We start from the raw sequence: 19,157 nt of genomic DNA on the forward strand, positions 1-19,157 counted from the left end.
CTGCATTTTTCTATAAGATTGCTCACAATATGGCAGGCCTGTGTTATTTTCCCCTTTCGTTTCGAGCCTGTTATGGCCTTGTGGGGAACCTTTAGTTTGTGAAAGCTAGTTCCACCCTATGCCCTCATTATACTTGTTGCGGGCAATTAGTTTCTTGTGATGTTTTCAATTTCTAAAGCTTTTGTCTGTCGGACCAAGTGGTCAGTCTTGGCGTACATTTTCGGAATTTACTTCAGGAACAATGTGCAGCTGCTAGATGCAGCTGTCTGCTGGATTATCCAAGCAGCGCTACAGGACTTGTTAGTTAAATTTGATCACGTTAACTTTGTTGTACTTTTGTCTTTTTGAATTTACTATACGACATTAAAAAAACTCATCTTGGGCTATGAGTACTTCTTGATACACATCTTGAAATAGTATGATGGTGGACCTTATGATGTATTTTTTTTCCAGTTATAATGCACCTAAATATTTCTATTGGTACTTTGACATATGCTGCTATTATTTAATGAAAGCCATGCACAAATCCTAGTTGCATCCTCCTCTAATACCCGAATTTAGCTCATCAAATCATTTGCTTAAATACCTTATGATGACTACAATTAGCTTGTAAAAAGGGATTCTATCCATATACATAGTTTCTATATAATTAGCCAAGTGGTCTAGGAGTTGTATATTTCTTTGGTTGATTGCATAAGGCAAAACTAGCACCAAATAATGAACAAACAAATAATTAATTCAGTTTTATGGGTTTAAGGCTAACACATCAATAAGATAGGTATTCATAAAGGTAAGCATAAACTTAGGGCTCATGATTAGTAGAAGCCCACCTTTATTTTTTTCTCTTGGTGACATAGAGTTAATTGTCTTGAATTAGAGTCGTATTTTTTCCGACCTTAAACTCTTATTATAACTATACATGCATGTCGGAATCACGATATTGTCTACCACGTAAGGTAGAACTAAAATCAACAAATCTCTCAGACGATGAGACGCGAACCTAATGCCTTTAAGTATACATGTTTTTAATCAAGAGGATGAGGATGTGGATCTCGTCTTCTTCAAAAGGACGCTCGAGGGAATGATCCACTTAACTATCAGTTTGAGTTGATTTCAATTTCAAACTTACTAGGTAGTAGGTACGTCCATTTATTGTCTCAGTAATGTATAGTGTCACTTCAATTGTTTCTATGTTTATAGTTCATGTTTTATGGATCAACCAAATTGATTTTTTCCATTTTCGTAGCTGATGTGGATTCCTCAACTATTTATATTTATGGTTGAATTTATTGATATGTGTAGTGATGATAATTGCAAATTTAAATAAATTTCCAAAACTACGTTGTAACATGAGTTAGAAGTCACAACGCTTGTCGCTAGACCAACATATTATGAACACCGGTTCACACAAAAAGGTTAATTTCATAAGGACATTTTAAAGAACGATATCGCGGGGATCGGGGGTACAATGATAAATAACAAGCCGGAATAATAAATATACAAATTATTGTATGAGACGGCTTATCGATAGATGCGTCTTGAGATAAAAATGACTTGAATGAGTTATATCTTTTTGAGGACCTGACAAGGAATAGAGTTGGTTGAGAACGCCTTATTCATATCTCATATTACTGATACTCTCACGCTTACGTTTTAGTATTCTTGTTCTTTGTTTACATATAATTCTTTTACTTATTTTTTTCTAACCTAGTTATGTTATTTAAATGTCTTTTATTTATTTTCTTTATGATTAAGGGTCAAGCTTATGTGGTAAGATGCAGACCTGTGAAGTCCTTTTCGTTGCAAAAACATTCTTTTTAGGACCTTTCTCGAGCTGATGGACTCTTTGGCCACATCCTCTTTTATGGGTATAGGTTGTCACCATCCTTCCTTCCTCAGACTCTGATTATAGTATTCTATAAGCGAAATATACTGAAAATAAATAATGTTTGTGGTCATCTCACTAAGAGTCGAGAGATAATTTCTTAACAAAAAGTACCAATGACTAACGGCTCTTCCCAAAAAAAAAAAAAGTATCAATAACTAACGGCAGAAGATAATTTGTCTGAAGCGCCACCACAGGTCTCCTGTCACATGACTCTCAGAGGTAAGGGAAGACCAAGAGATGAGACGAGGTTGAAGAGGGACCCTCACCTTTCACAACCCCATGTGATCATCCGTGTCATCAAGTCGACTTCGGATTAATATATTTTGAGTCAATTTAAAAACAGATTTTATGTCAACGTTGGTTTTTAGATAATTGTATATCTATTATTAAGTCGGGTCAAATAAAATTTAATTAGAAGTCTTGGAGTAATATCAAATTCGTGTAGAACACATCTGAATATTAATACTACTCAATAGTGAATAAAATTAAAACTAATTCATGAACAGCCGTATTGAAAAGGGCATTACTATTTGTCGCCACCCTTTTCATTTTATCGCCACTCCCTCCTAATGAAATTACGAATTTGCCCCTGAACTTTAAAAATTTACAAATATGCCATTGGAGTTAATAACTTTTCATTTTCATTTTTTTTAATTTTTTTTATTATTTTTATTTATATTATTATTGTTATTATAATAATTATTATTTTTGTTATTATTATTATTATTATTATTATTATTATTATTAAACCACAATAATAATAATAATAATAATAATAACAATAATAATAATAATAATAATAATAATAATAATAATAATAATAATAATAATAATAATAACAAAAATAATAATTATTATAATAACAATAATAATAATAATTTTTTTAAAAACAAAAATAAAATTAAAAAAAAAAAAATTAAAACCCAGTCGCACAAAAAGTGCGACTGACAGTCGCACTTTACAGTCGCACTTTAATTCATTTTTTAAGTTGTTATTATTATTATTATTATTATTATTATTATTATTATTATTATTATTATTATTATTATTATTATTATTATTATTATTGTGGTTGTTATTATTATTATTATTAAATTATTATTTTTGTTTTAATTATTATATTTAATTTATATTTTTAAATGTTATTATTATTATTTTTGTTATTATTATTATTATTATTATTATTATTATTATTATTATTGTGGTTTAATAATAATAATAATTATAATAACAATAATAATAAAAATTTAAAAAATAAAAATAAAAATTTAAATGAGGTGTATATTTCTAAATGAGGTGGAATAGTTGTCCACGTAGGACGATGTGGTCGGTTTGAAGTCATCAATCTTACGGGGGCCGTAAACAATATTACCGCCATATTCATTTGGGTTAATAACATTTAAAAATATAAATTAAATATAATAATTAAAACAAAAATAATAATTTAATAATAATAATAATAATAATAATAATAATAATAATAATAATAATAACCACAATAATAATAATAATAATAATAATAATAATAATAATAATAATAATAATAATAATAATAACTTAAAAAATGAATTAATTAAACAAAAGAAATTTTATAAGTCGAAATTAAAAAAAAAAATTTAAAAAAAATAAAAATAAAAAAAAATAAAAAAATTAATAACCAGTCGCACGCGACTGTAAAGTGCGACTGGATTGTGCGACTGGGTTTTAATTTTTTTTTTTTAATTTTATTTTTGTTTTTAAAAAAATTATTATTATTATTGTTATTATAATAATTATTATTTTTGTTATTATTATTATTATTATTATTATTATTATTATTATTATTATTATTATTGTGGTTTAATAATAATAATAATAATAATAATAATAATAATAACAAAAATAATAATAATTATAATAACAATAATAAATATAAATAAAAATAATAAAAAAAATTAAAAAAAATGAAAATGAAAAGTTATTAAATCCAATGGCATATTTGTAAATTTTTAAAGTTTTCCACAGTGGGAGTAGCTAATCCTAGAAAACCTAAACCGTTTTATTACTCATATGACTATACGAGTAATTTTTTTATTTTGAGAGTGTATTACTTGTCTCAAAAAATAAGTCTTATTTTTGTTTTTAGTGTGAGTTATTAAATTTACACAAATTTTAGTTTTGACTATAATCTACATAATTTGTTAATTCTCATTAACAAATTTAACTTAATTTTTTTTATCTCATCGATAAATCTCTTTAACTTTCACATATTTAAATTATATAATGCAACCTTTTTGACAAAAGACATACCTCTTTATCGCTTTATTCACTTTTTTTGATTTTCACTCAATTCTAGTTGGAGCTATTTTTTCAGGACATACAAGATTAGAAAAACTCTCGGGATTAATATTCACAGTACTTTGTCCCCTTAAATTAGTATTATAGAGAAAGTAGGTTGTTATTAAGAGCTATTTAGTGTTGTCATATGTACTCATCGGTAAGTAATATATTTATTACCAAACTATTTTTTTTTATCATTTATTTAAGTTTATTTCATATATTACGACTAAATAGTATGGTCAAGTGAGATTTTATTTAAATTTTCTAACTATGTATTTTCATAATATTAAATTTATATAATCATACATAACTCAAAATAACATATTGAATAATTTCAAAAAAAAGCAATAACTCTACCTAAATATACTTGCTACTAATAGTAATATAATAAATTACATAATAATGTAAAATAGAACAATTACTTCTATGATATATTTCATCTGTTACCAATACTTGCTACATTTTATTGTGCATATTTTAATGCATATATTTTAATATTAAATGTTTTTGTTTTAACTAAACAAAAAATTATGTAAATAACATTTAAAAAATTAAATTTTAAAGAATAATACAAGTTGGAACTATATTATTTTTATGCATGAATAAGAATTATGAAAATAAAATTAAAGATAAATAAGTGTTACCATAATATTATAAAACGGAATAAGTACTTAAATAGACTCTAATAAGAGGACATGACTATCGGATGTTAAAGTTATTATAGGTTTAATTACAAGTACATGCCACGTGTATGGTTGGGTAGGATGGACACTGAAGAGTAGTGGTCTAGTGGGAGCTTTATCGAACATATAATCGTAATGTTATAAACATTATACCATAGCTCCATTAATTATATATATTTTTTTAATTTTAATTATTTTATTAGTTTTATATTTATTTTTTTATAATTATTTACAAATAACCGTGTTAGACGGGTAGAGTGTTGTTTAGGGAGATTCCTAGAACCACGACTAGCTTAAAGACTTTAGGTTTTTGGAATAAGACTTTGGACTAGTACTCTATTGTCGTCTAACATTAAATTTTCACAACCGTTGTTTTTAGGCACTATTTATTAGTCGATTTTAATTTGTATTTTATTGAGTAATTTATAAATTGAAATATACTTAGGTGAGATTTGATTGATTCGTTTCAATGTAAGAATTATCAATATTAACTTTTTATAAATTTTTTATTATGTATAACTAAAATATATTGACATGTACTGAACAATATGAAAAGGTAAAATATAGCAAAACCTTAGGGATAGAAGGAGTAGTACTCAACTACCCCTGAGTTTACTCTTGAAAGTGACGTACATGAAAGTGACGTATTGTGAAAAGATACGTGACTTTCAATAGCAAAATCAAAGAGACAGAGGAATTAGTATACTCTACGGTGGAAAGTATAACATTGTTGAATATTCTCTTTGTTCTTTTGAGTTTGCACTATACTTCCTCCGTTATGAAATACTCGCTACATTTCGATTTATGCACTATTTATCATTCACGCTTATTTTATATATTACGAATAATGTGTAAGTAAAAATATAGTCAAGTGAGATCTTGTTTGAATCATTTAATCGTATATTTTCATAATATTAACTTTTTATAATTTTTAGATTTGTATAATTCGACATATAAATAAAAAAATAACGCATTAAAATGCGTAGAAAGTGAAATGTAGCAAATATAATGAAACGGAAGAAGTATTTGGTATAAATGTTTATTCTTCTCCAATATTTTCCCTACTCTACCTCTTTTGCTTATTTTTTCCCCTCAAACTTATCTCTTTTGGGCTTGAAAGGGTCATTTTAACACAAACTTCCATCTGGTCAAGCTATTTAACAATTTCAGTCACTAATTTGCTTTTTTTCCAACGTAAATTTTTAGCTAATCAAACTAACTAAGAGTTTCAGTCACTCCTTTGCTTGTTTGATGAACAGTTTTAAGATGTAGTACATGTTTATAACGTGTTGAAACTTAGAAATTGTGTGGTACAAAAGAATTGGATCAAACCTTTTGATCAGCAGATGAAAGTGGAGCCGAGTTACAAAGGTGTACAGATAGATGAGCTTTTGTCTCGTGTAATCAATTCTATTGTTTTTGGTTGGTCATTCACATGCCCTATATCACTATATGTGGGTGCTCATTACTTTATCGTAAAACTTGAATTAGCTCATTTCTATAATTAATCATTTTAAAAATGTAATTGATCACTTCAATATAATAGATGTACATGGTTCAGTCCAATAGAAATGATCTCACTATGTGACTGTCTCATTTAAGAATTTGTTTTTACCTAATGGTTGTATCCCAAAATGAAACCTCTTTAGTTCTACACTTTCAATTGTCAATTTTCACGATCTCTTTTTCTTTAGTTCTATAATTTTTCCCCTTTCATTATTTAACGGAGTAATGTGCGGTCGCATATATGTTACCACCTCCATTTATATATGAAAAAGTTTAGGCGAGAACCAAGCGTATAGAATAATAGTAAAAACCATGGTAATTTTTAGCAAATAAACTATTACTTTCAAGATAAATTTCAGAAAAAAACATAAAAATTTGTTATTTTTTGACTTAAAACTTGTTACGATCCAGAACAACTCAAAATAACATCTTTGAGTCATAAGACTATTCTAATCTTAATTGTTGTATAGTAGTGTGCTTTCACTTTATATTTCCCTATCCGTTTGAGTTTGCACCATATGACTAAGAAAACTGTTACATCTTTGAGTTATATGTTGCTTTCTCGTAGGGACAAAGATCCTCTATTACAACGTTCACTCACAATTTATGTAACTTTTGAGCTATGCAGTACTTGGATGAGAACAATTCATTGATTCTGAAGATTGTGGAAAGCCAAAATTCTGGGAATGATTTATAATTTTCCTTTGTTTAATCCGTTCTCTGTTATCCTAATCTTATGTGATTAAGAATTTGACGTTGTTATTGTACGTGTAATCTGTTATCTTATCAATTTAGTAGAAACATCATAATCGAATGCAACTTTTATTCAAACCACTGAAATGTTAGGATGGTTTGTCCCATATCAATGAATTAAAGATGGTGTGTACATTTTATAAGTTATTGGAGTCGTTCTTCCTATTGTGATATAGTTTTGGGATAATATCTCCGTGCTTAAGTCCACCTTGTATTTTCCCAATAATATGCTGATATTTCCAATAAGTCCAGCCTAATTTAACAGAAAACACGAGCATTCATCCGCCTATGGAATGCCAATTATTCTAGTGTTATAAATGATTGCAGGAACAAAGCTAGGCTGCAACGAAACCTAATGTACCTCGCTTCAGTTGCTGATTCCCAATCCCAACCTACTACTTTGCATTCCCAGGTATAGGTATATTACATCACTGGAAGTAGGGGCGAAGCAAGGCAAATAATTTTAGGAAACTGCAGTTTTAATATTGAAGGCTTCTTATTCTATTTTGAAATATTGGAAAATATTGTGCAACATTTAATATTTGAGGCCTCTCAATTTTTTGGGCATTGTACAGTCGGTTATGTTGCACATGTCACACACCTCCCGTCTAAACCTGCAAGATGGTTTTGTGTTTTTCTCTGAACTCATAGAGCACAACTATTATGAATCTTTCTAAGGTTCCATTTGCTCTTAACTTGACTTTGTACAGCAATTTGTTTCTTATGGCCTTTTTCCCTTTAGGCAAGGTAGTAACTTTCCAAGTTTAATTTTTTGATAGGGTTGTTAGTTCATTATCCATGGCCTCTATCCATCAAGGATCTCTACTAGCTTCTTCATAGCAAGATGGTTCAACATATTGAGAATGTGCCTCTGCTATTTGATTATGTGCATGACTTTTTTTGATGTCACATAGTTGGGTCTGAGCTGAATGACATTGATAATCAATGAGGTAAGATGGAGTTTTTATTGTTCTGACTGATCTTTTGAGCTTTCTACTGTTGTTAGTGTTTTCAGTAGTGGTGTTCTTGATGTCCTTGTGCATTTTATTGTTGAGCAGATCATACTGAACAGAAGGTAATTGTTCTTCTTCATTGTGCTCATCAGGAGTAGTCTGATCTGACTGAGCATTTGCTTCTTTATCCATGTGTGTGTTGTTTGTTCTATTGTTTTCATTTATACTGTTAGTTGGCAGAAGGAACTGATGAACAACTTCAGGATCTGCTTTATATTGATATGGAAAAAACTTTTCTTGAAATATCACATCTCCGGATATGAAAACAACCTTTGTTTTGAGTATAGTTTATAGTCCTTTTGCCTACTAGCAAAAGGACTATTGAAGAAAGACAGAGTTTCTCCACTTGTCAATTCTTTGGCATTGTCACTTCTTATGCATTTTATTTTCTTATCAAATTGTGTGAGAAGATACTCATAAAATTGAGTAAAGATGCACAAAAATTCAGATTTCTTCTTTATCAAAAAAATTGAAGTATATATCTTGAATAATCATCAACAATGGTGATGAAACCGTTACACTTTATTCTTGATTCATATTTGATAGGTTCCCATATGTCTACATGTAGTAATTGAAATATTTCTACTGTTTTTATTGTATGTTTTGGAAAGCTGTTTCTTGTTTATATGGTACAAAAACATAGATCTTTTACGTGTATTTCTTTCTTTGTAGGGAACAAAACTTCAAGATTTTCAAAGGGTAGATGTCCTAATCTTAGATGCCAAACCTTGAGCTGTTGTAAACTCTGAGTGTAGGTTGTGGATGCACTAAGACTCTTGTGTTTGATTATATCAAAGCTATGACTGTGATCATCAGTCTTTAAGTAGTAGAGACCATTCTTGGGTCTACCAAGAAGCAAATGCTTCATCATTGAATGCCCCTGCATGAAACATTGGTTAACATCAAACCATACTTTGCATTGCATATCTTTGAAAACCTGGTGCATATAGAACATCTTTCAATATCAGTCCATTTGCAAATTTAACAGTCCCTATAGTGTTGATTTTGATTCTTTTCCCATCAGGTATAATAATGAAATGTTCCTTTGTCAAAACAAATGTGGTCTGATGCACCACTATCCAAAATCCAAGAATCAAAACAATGAATCTTTGAATATGAATTACCTGCAAAGCAATTGCTGATTCTGCAGAAGAAAGATCAGCAATCAAGAATCAGAAACAATCTGATCGTATGCAGACGAACAGAAAGAAAAGAAAGGTTCAAAGCAATTGCTCTAATACCATGTTAATTGTTGCACAAAAGTATACGGAACAGAAATTGATTTGTTATTTCATGTTAAGAAAGAACAGAGATACAAAGAGCCTATATATAGGAACCTAAACTAAGCAAGTTGTTACAACAACCTTGTAACTAACTCACTGTAACAAACTCATAATAAAATAAAAAACTTATACTAACATCTCTTTATGTATGTAAGAAGCTAATTAACTTATAAAAAAATCCTGTATACTTGAGTTCTGTCCTAAGCTTGATATGCCTTGATCTACCTAGACATTGCCTTGATCCACCTGGAAAGCAGCTGCACCAACTTTGTGATTACTGCTTCTGTTGTTATGCTCAAAATCATTGTTGCCTTTGTTATAATACTCAATACTAATAAAGCTAAGGTTGCATAAATCTGATCCCCAAACGCCACTTAGGTGAGAGTCACATAACAAGCATTGAGGTAATGAAATGTTCTTGATACTGCAGTCTGCTCCAAGCGAAATGATACAGAATAGTGCACCTTGTTTGCAACAGCAACAACAAGCTCAAAGGATATCGTCATAAGCTATGATGGCAGCACGCTCTTATATGTTGTACGGGCAGCAAGCATATCAAACTCTTCAACAGAGTCAAGCCCTGCACGCCGGCCAAATGGCAATGCTGCAGGGCGAACCTCATAGTTCATCAAGCATTGGTATGCTTGACTGATATCCTGATTTTAGATGTATCAAGCAAGATATCAGAAGCTCAGTGGGGCGTGGCGGGTGTTCAAGCGATGGCGGTGAGGCGCTTTACTTGAAGTCCGGTGATAATGGAAACTGAAATTGTTGTACAATTAGACAGTATTTTGTAAGAATAACTAAAAAGTTGTCAGGTTGGTATATAGGAGTTTGTAGTAAGGTAACTTGATTGCTTCTATATGTGGTGAAATTCAGTTTCCAGAAGGGTGTTAGTTGGTATAATTATTGTTCACTTTAGTTTGGTTGATTGTCTGATACATGACATGATGGTTCATGGTCAGTTTGGATCGGTTGCGGGTTGATAAATGATTAGTTATTCAAGTGATCGAGTTGGAATCTGTAGTGTTAGATGATTTTTGAGTTCACATTTTGGGTAGGAATCAGTTTTGTACCACTGTTAGAAAATTTTTTTCTTTGATTGAAAAAAGGTTACGATTCGAATGAATAGACGATGGTTGTTCAATTTGTTTTTTTTTTCTTTCTTTATACTTCCTCCGTTCCATTATACTTGCTACATTTCACTTTTTATGCAATCCAATGTGTAACTTTGATTATTTATATCTTAAGCTGTGTTTAACTAAAAATTATAAAAATTTGATATTATGAAAGTATTTGATTAGACGATTCAAACAAGATCTCACTTGAGTATATTTTTCTCTGCACATTAGTCGCAATATAAAATAAGTTTGAAAAATGAATAGTATCAATAATCCTTGTGTAACAACCATTTCAGAACGAAGGAAGTAAATCGCAATATCTTATGTAGTTTTATCCATTTTCTTATTCACAAACTGTGAGGAAAAACTGTAAACATATACAGGCTAACCCATTTTTAATTTTAACTTATCAATTTTGATATTAAAGTGACCATTTTGAACTTAAAAAATATAACCTTTTATGGATCAATTATAACTATTGAAGTGATTAATTCAGATTTTAAATTGATTAATTATAACATTAAAACAAATAACTTAATTTGCTTAAACTTTACTAATATATATCATTATTATCATACCGAGTGTATTTCGCTTATGATAACTATGGTCAAGGAAAAAATTGCAATATATACTCATAAAAGGAAAAAAATGTTAAAAAGTACCTAATAAAAAACTTTTTTTCAAAAAAGTACCTAATAAAATTTTTTTTTCAAAATAGTACCTAATAAAAATTTTCTTTTCAAAAGAGTACCAACTAACGGTTTGGGTAACGTTGACCTTTTATAATATCGTTGACCAGCACATTTGGTTTATCATTTGCCTTTTTTTTCGAAATTCCAGCCACTTCATTTGCCTATTCAAAAACTTTCTCTCTCCTTCCGTTCCCCATCTTCTTCCTGCTTGAAACCACCATTGGAGACGGTTGAAGCTTCGCCCAACTAGCCATTTTTTTGCAATTTAAAAGTTCTTCCTTTACTATTTCCTTACTCATCTTCACTCACTTTCCTCTGCAAAAATCTTCAAGTAATCTTTGCCCTAATTTTTTTGTTCGAAAATTTGGAATAATCTTGTTGAATTTTACACTTTTGCTGTAGGTCTTGTGACCTCATAAAACCTACTTGGGATAATTTTGTTGAATTTTACACTTTTTGTTGAATTTTGTTCAAACCTATATTGTTGTTGAATTTCACTTTTTTTTTTGTTCGAAAATTCGGGATAATTTTGTTGGATTTGTGATTGGATTTTGATTTTAGACCTATCTTAGGTGTGATGGTGCACATCTTAGAGGACCATACCCTGGAATTTTATTGACAGCAGTGGGAAGGGATGGCAATAACAATATTTTCCCTGTGGCTTCGGCAGTAGTTGAGACTGAAAACGAGGAAACATGGACTTGGTTTCTTTAGTTACTGGTAGATGACCTCAAATCAGTGGCTCATGCTACTAGTTTGGTTGCAAGAAAGAGGTGATGCAGTCACCTTTATGAGTGATGGACAAAAGGTATTTCCTTTGACCTTTTATTTTGTTAAACAATGATTAGGTAGTGTTTTACATTTTTAATTCTATGAGTTTGATATATTTTGCTAGGGTTTGTTAGAGGCTTTTCATAATGTGGTTCCACAAGCAGAGATAAGGTATTGTTGTAGATACATATGGGCTAACTTCAAAAAGAATTTCACTGGGGAATTGTTTAGATTTTTGTCTTGGAATGCAGCTAAAGCTTCAACCAAGGTAATAACTAATTCCTACTGCTATATTTTGACTATGTTAATGTGCTTTGACAGCATTATTTCGATAACCAAATCAATGAGATCAAGGCAATTTTGGTTGACGCATACGCTTACTTGGCCGCCATTCCAGCATGTCATTGGTCTAGACATGACTTCCCAACGAGATGTAAGTCCGGAATGCTTTTAAATAATTGTTGAGTCTTTCAATAATGTTTTGAGGGAGGCAAGGGGAAAGCCAATTATTTTCCTAATGGAATGGATTAGAAGGTATGTTATGCAAAGGTGTGCAGCGAAGAGGGAAGGGTTGAATCAAATCAAGGGTTTACTAATGCCCTCTGTGATGAAAGTCATTGAAAATCAAGCTCAAAAGGTTCATAGCATGAGAGTCATTGCAGTTAATGTGATGGAGTTCGAAGTTGATGATGGTGATGACAGTTATGTAGTAAACTTAGAAGATAAAATTTGTCTTTGTAGCAAATGGAGACTTACAGGAATTCCATGTAGGCATGCATTGGCATATTGGCATGTATAGTGAAAAGGAAATTGGATATTGCCCCTTATGTGCATGAAGCATACTATGTGAGTACTTATGCAAAAACCTATGCTCAAACATTCCATGGAATGCTTGGTCACAGGCATTGGCCAACTTCTCAATTGGTTAAGCCTCTTCCTCCACCTCTTAGAAATATGCCAGAAAGACCCACAAAAAACAAGCGAAAGCCCGAGTTTGTTGAGGGCAGAGATGGAATGAAGAAGAACAAGAATTTTGTTGAAAGGGACTTCAAGCAAAACAAGTGTGGGAACTGTGGAGGGCTTGACCATTACAAGAAGACTTGTAAAAACCCATCCAAATCAAATGAGGCATCCACTAGTGCAGCACCAGTTAAAGGAGGAAGATCAAAACAGCATCCTAGTATAACTCCACCAACTACATCATTATCCCCTACAGCAACTCAAACCACAACCACAACCACAACTAATTGTGGTCAACGAAGGATTAAACATGTTGCAAGGAGGAAGAAGCCGGACAAGTCTACACTAACACAAGGCAGTCAACAACAATTAAGCTATGTTAATGATGTAGTAGACCAAAGTAGTCAAGTTTGAAACATTTGTCATATTTTTGTGTTTGTAATGAACCTCTAGGTCTATACTGGATGATGTGTGGACTTTTTTATAGATGATGTTCTAAGAGTTATATATGATGTTGTGTTTGTATTGGATAATTATGTTATGTTCTTGATATTCTTTTGAAAAAAAAAATTTTATTAGGTACTCTTTTGAAAAGAAAAATTTTATTAGGTACTCTTTTGAAAAAAAAATTTATTAGGTATTCTTTTGAAAAGAAAAATTTTAATAGGTACTCTTTTGAAAAGAAAAATTTTATTCGGTACTCTTTTGAAAAGAAAAATTTTATTAGGTACTTTTTTGAAAAGAAAAATTTTATTAGGTACTCTTTTGAAAAGAAAAATTTTATTAGGTATTCTTTTGAAAAGAAAAATTTTATTAAGTACCTTTTTTAAAGATGGATAAAAAAGATAACGGAAAACTTAACCCCAGCCGTTAGTTGGTACTCTTTTGGAAAGAAAATTTTTTATTAGGTACTATTTTGAAAAAAAAAATATTAGGTACTTTTTTGAAAAAAAAATTTTATTTAGGTACTTTCCCGATTAACAAACAAAATGCTCCAATAAATTTGTCCGATCGAGAACCCTCCAAAGTTTACAAATGTATACTCGGTCTATCGTACTTGTTTCTTTGTCATAAAATCTAACTTGAGATCGAGGAGCTTCAAGTTGAAGTATTCTCCCAAAACCCTAATTTGTGTATTTCTGACAAATGCTATTTCTGACATGAATCAACATTCAATATACTGACATTCAAATTTGTGTATATTTTTGTTTAATTATCGAATCCCTTAAAACTATGACTTCTAACAGTTTAATCTTTTCAGACTCATGAATTTGGTAAGAAAAGAGCACAAAGCTTGGCAAGCTTGAAGAAAGACCACATTTGATTGCATTTGCTTCCAATCAATTTCCTTCACAATGACTGTGAAATGGTATCAATTCATCTCTCCTTTAATCATAAAGTCATCATTTTTTTCTTTGTGAATTGGGTTTTTGCCTAATTTCTACAATTTTAGGGTTCTACACTGGCAGCCCAATGCAGGAACTACAGTTAACACCCAAATAATGAATGAAATTTGCCAACATGTAGAGACCTTAAATGGTGTCAAAGATAGCCGCTGGAAATCTATCATCACCTTTTACAGGCCCATCACTCGAGGTTTCTTCATTGTTCTTTTATTTAGTTTTTTTATTTTTCTATTTATGTTTTGATTTTAGTTTTTTATTTTTGGTTTTTCATCAGATCAATCGATGGCAGCTGAATTCCCTCGTGATTTTCTTGGTATTTCAATTCCGGAGCAGCCTAACAAATACTACTTTATTATTCGTGGCAATCGAATTGTTCTTGAAGCAGATTTGAGTATACAAACAATCATGGAGAAATTGCAATCTTACAAGTCCAGGGTGTCCCTCAATTTTGAGGTACAGTTAATTTTTCTGTTGGATGTATGATTAAAAGTGAAAATGATTTGTGCTTGATGGGAATTATGAATCATTGTTTAATGCCAAGATTAGCCTTGCAAATATGAATGGTATGGAGGATACCATGTCTATGTTTGTTTGCAATGCTGTCCTTGCTCTTAGTTTACGATTTTGTTCAGTATTTTTGTGATTTTATTGCCTATAATATATCTGGTATTGTGCCTTTGTTGGTGGGTGAAAATTAGCAGGTTCTTTTTTTTGGCTTGTCAACTTGAGGAATGCCGCACAGTTGCTGCTTTTTTTTGAGTACAGAGTAGGCCGAGAAAAGGGGAAAGGTAGGGGAGGGGCAGCGATAATCGAACCCAAAACCTCAACCGGGAAAAGTGGTATATGCTCCAACCGAGACAAGACCTGATTCTCTAGTTTCTACTTTTTTTGATGTGAAATTTTGTGCTTTTGTTGCTTAATATGCGGTAACATGTGAAATCATGCTCACTTATATATTTGAGCATTACTTTAGAGATGGATGTGCCGTGTGTGCAAATCTGTATCTTTTGAGCTGTAGGCCGGTAAAGATTTCATTATGTGGAAGACTAGAGCGGGCTGTGTATGATCTTCATTTATATACATGATGTATAAGATACTTGTGCATTTCTCTTTTTAAGTAGATGTCTTGACATTTGTAGGTGCACTCTTTTTTTCTATATCTGTACAGGGAATTCAGTACCAGCTTGGTGATTTTCAAGTGAGGGTGGGAAAGGTTTCGCCTAGTCACGCTGAAACAATTAGAGGGATAGTTATGGAGGTAGCATATACTATACTAATTTTTTAATTTTTTTACCGCATAATTCTTAGTTAAATGTCCATTAGTTCTTTAGTCTCAGATTATAATGAACTTAAGTTATGACTCATTGAATCATGTGCATTATTTATTTACGTGAAGTTGCGTGATGTTTGCTAGCAAAGGTCAATTGAAATCAATTTCTTTGTTAGTTTTATCATTAACAAGTGTAAGGTTTCACCCTAGGTGGAAGTCACTTAATGGCATTGGGGTAATGAGCGGAATATAACTCTTAGTTAAGCTAGTAAAGTGTGTTTTCTTGATGGAGTAATTGGCAATGGTTGTATTTATTTTTGTTTGGTTGTTAAACTAGCTATATAATCAGTTGTTATTGAAGATGTTTGGTAAAATTAGGTATTAGTTATTGGTTGTGTCAACAAGGCAAAAGTCAATTAAGAAAATGTGTCGAGGGCCGTTTTTCATTTTGCAAGCTTCTTAGTTGCTCTAAGGCCATGTACAAAATAGGAATTTTTTTCCTTTTGACCAATCAACAAGTTAAAAGTTAAAAGTCCAACAACATGTAACATATTGAGTAAACATTGCTCAACAAGAGTGGTGACTTCCAATTTGAAATATTTTCTTGATTTCGTGATATAATTTTTAATCATATTTCAAATGGCACCAAAATATATTGAGCGAGCATAAGTACACTAGATGTCTTTAAATCTTGAATTTCCAACATTGCTTAAACCCATTAGAAGTAATTAAAAGAACCAGAGATGGTGAAGTCAATCAGCTAAAGAAGATTATGGTATGCAGAAACAATTGTGTATGTGTTAGGGCACTTTTTTTTTGTTTTGATATTGTCCATCATGTAAGCAGTCAACAGGCTTTCTTACATTTAGTTCAAAGCTTTGAAAATAATTGCCTTCATCCCATAAAAGCCAACTCGTTATGCTGGTAATTTGAAAATCTTCTGCTCATGTCTGTTTTCGGAAAGATTCAGCTCTCTTTTCCTTATTAGTCTGGGAAATCCGTTGAAATGATGGTTCCCATTTGAACTCTAGATTCATTGCGCCTATTACTTTTCAGTTATATTGCTTGAGAACCTGCTTTTTTGTTCATAGCTTTCAACAAGGCTATGCACTCTCCTTTTTCTATTTGCAATCTAGCAATAGCTGTCTTTCTCACCACTTCCGCCTTTCAAGTGTAATCACTTGTGTGTTCGAGACCTTTATCGGCAATATGGTTGGCTTGTGTCTGTTAGGGCTTAGTCCATGGTTGCAGTAAGCTGAACAAAGTTTCTTTAAGAGTGTGGCCGTGATGTTCCTAATATCTAATACCCAGATCTCAACTATTCGTCTTTTTTTCATTTATGCTACTTCTATACTTCTAGTATGCGACTTGGCTTGTTTTCTCGTTGTGGCAGTTAAAATGCTCCTAATCCCAATGTGTAAACCACCATCTCTAGTTCTTCTTCGTCCCTCATAGTTTGCTCCATCTGACCCAAAAACCTCTCACGTGTTTGGGTCAAATGGAGCGAACTATAAGAGGGAGTACTATAGCAGGGGAGGTTCTAAGTATGTTCAATATGCTCAACCGCACAAGGCCCCAATAATTGAGGGTCTCACTATTAAATACAAAGTAAATGGTAAGTTCGTAAAGACAAATTTGTTAGAAAAAATATCATATTTTTTGAAATTGCACAAGGCGTTTGAAAAATTCGTCAATTTTTGCTCTCCGTCTAACTATACGTACAATTAAGTCCCCCGGGAGAACCAAGTGGGAGACTCGAAAGAGCTTGTCCTTTGGCTATGTTAATATACGATTTGTTATTTTCCTTGGGCCTTTTAGTTTTCAATCTCAATGATTGGTGATGTTCATGCAATGAGGGGTCCAAACACGTTGATATTTCGTGTTGATTAACACTGTTGCATCTTGCTTATAGCTATGGTTCACAGATATCGGTGAAATGAATTTCTTGTATGATATCACAGGTTGAGTATCTTCCAATTTCTTCTATCGAAAAATCCAAGCAAATCCTCGAAGAATTTGTCAATATTTGGAATGAAACGCTGTCCAAGAGGTCATTACCGGGTCAGTTTCTGCATATGGAATCAAACTTTGGAGATTATGGGTTAACAGATCACTATACACCTCAACATACAGCCGTTCAGTATGCTACTGTCATGGCACAATTGATTGCAACCGTGCAGGTGCAAGCGCAATCAAATCAAATGGCCAGAAATTAGTTGATATCCCCTTAATTAGATTGTACATGTTTTGGAATCATTGTTGTAATGGATATGTGATTGCCTGTCTTCTTTAGACCCAATATTTGTTGGATATTTAAAGTATAAAAAGTGTAAAAGTTAAATTTCATGTACAATGAAAATAGTGAGACGAAAGAGTCAAAACTTACGTCCAAAAGAAAAGGCAAACAGAAGCAACGAATACATAAAACAGGGATAAGCAACGACTTGTAGCTTATAAAAACGCCGAAGTCGTCACTTATAAAAGCCCGACTCAGCGTTTTGGTGATGACTTGTCGTTAGTGAAAATGATGGCTCGGCGTTTTATTCTGTAAGTGATATTTTGCGTTTTCTGTTTGTTGGTTATTTTGCTTATGTAATGTGTGCTTTCATGAAATCTGAGTATTGATCAATTATGTCTGGATGAATGGTATTTAGAAATATGCAATAACTATTATAAATAGTGGAAGTTGCATTGGAAAGTTAGTTGCACATAATTTCATTTTCTGGTTTTATGTTCACCATTCTCTAAGGTGTGCGCATTTCGAAATTTTATAAATAAATTTTTATTTTTATTTATTGGAGTTAAAGACGATTGATTGACATTGGGTATTTTTTTTTGTATTCTGGGAAAATAATCAAGTACTGTGGGCCAAAATGATATTGTATTCATACTTTTTAATATAATTATTTTATCAGCAATCAAATGAGATGTTAATCCTAATCTTATATATATATATATATATATATATATATATATATATATATATATATATGTATATATATATATGTTCAATTGAGAACCATTCTTATAGGAGAATTGTGAGAACCAATCTGCCTGATAAAAAATTGATAGTTTTTTACTACAAAAGAATTACTTTTAGGCAAAAAAGTTTTTTCTTTTTGAAAAAAATATATGATATTTAGTCTCAATAGTACTTAATTTAACAAAAAATTTAATATTTTATTTATCACATGAAAAAGTTGAAAATTCAAAACCATGGTGCAAATTTTTAAAAAGTATCTATCATACAAATTTAAAAATTTGCAAACTCAACTCAAAAACTCACGGTGAATTCCCTTATGCTATGTTTGGGACTGATGATTTCATTTGAAAATATAAAATTGATTCAAATTAAGTATTTGACAAATGAGTAATATTCAAATTTGAATTTGAATCAAATCTACAATGATTGTAAAAATAGTTAAACAATAAAATTTTTTATCATCCTCAAATTCTTCATTATAAATTCATTATTAAAATTTACAATTTAAA

General features: G+C 31.1%; 2 protein-coding genes and 1 pseudogene across 7 annotated transcripts; all 3 read left to right on the forward strand.

Annotated features, from left to right (window-relative positions):
- The first annotated feature begins 6,236 nt into the window (after positions 1-6,236).
- LOC130818655 (GRF1-interacting factor 1-like) lies at positions 6,237-10,243 on the forward strand (annotated as a pseudogene).
- A 1,156-nt stretch (positions 10,244-11,399) lies between these two features.
- Positions 11,400-13,514, forward strand: LOC130818544 (uncharacterized). Of its 5 annotated transcripts, none has more exons than XR_009043956.1 (4): positions 11,400-11,589; positions 11,820-12,066; positions 12,154-12,200; positions 12,351-13,514. XR_009043956.1 is itself a non-coding variant. In XM_057684712.1 (4 exons), exons 2-4 carry the CDS (start codon positions 11,983-11,985, stop codon positions 12,481-12,483), a joined length of 264 nt encoding a protein of 87 aa, XP_057540695.1. In that variant the 5' UTR covers positions 11,400-11,589; positions 11,831-11,982; the 3' UTR covers positions 12,484-13,514. The 5 variants fall into 5 exon arrangements, 4 of the variants coding, with proteins under 4 accessions (XP_057540695.1, XP_057540693.1, XP_057540692.1 ...); XM_057684712.1 differs by having other exon boundaries at positions 11,831-12,066; XM_057684710.1 differs by having other exon boundaries at positions 11,831-12,066; positions 12,154-13,514.
- A 347-nt stretch (positions 13,515-13,861) lies between these two features.
- Positions 13,862-18,363, forward strand: LOC130817758 (mediator of RNA polymerase II transcription subunit 20a). Of its 2 annotated transcripts, XM_057683622.1 has the most exons (6): positions 13,862-14,097; positions 14,251-14,358; positions 14,443-14,585; positions 14,670-14,848; positions 15,564-15,653; positions 17,627-18,363. In XM_057683622.1, the coding sequence occupies exons 2-6, from the start codon at positions 14,345-14,347 to the stop codon at positions 17,879-17,881; spliced, it is 681 nt and encodes a 226-aa protein (XP_057539605.1). In that variant the 5' UTR covers positions 13,862-14,097; positions 14,251-14,344; the 3' UTR covers positions 17,882-18,363. The 2 variants fall into 2 exon arrangements, with proteins under 2 accessions (XP_057539605.1, XP_057539606.1); XM_057683623.1 differs by having other exon boundaries at positions 13,862-14,358.
- Positions 18,364-19,157: the final 794 nt, after the last annotated feature.

This window comes from Amaranthus tricolor, chromosome 7, assembly GCF_026212465.1.
Source record: "Amaranthus tricolor cultivar Red isolate AtriRed21 chromosome 7, ASM2621246v1, whole genome shotgun sequence".
Classification (NCBI taxonomy): domain Eukaryota; kingdom Viridiplantae; phylum Streptophyta; class Magnoliopsida; order Caryophyllales; family Amaranthaceae; genus Amaranthus; species Amaranthus tricolor.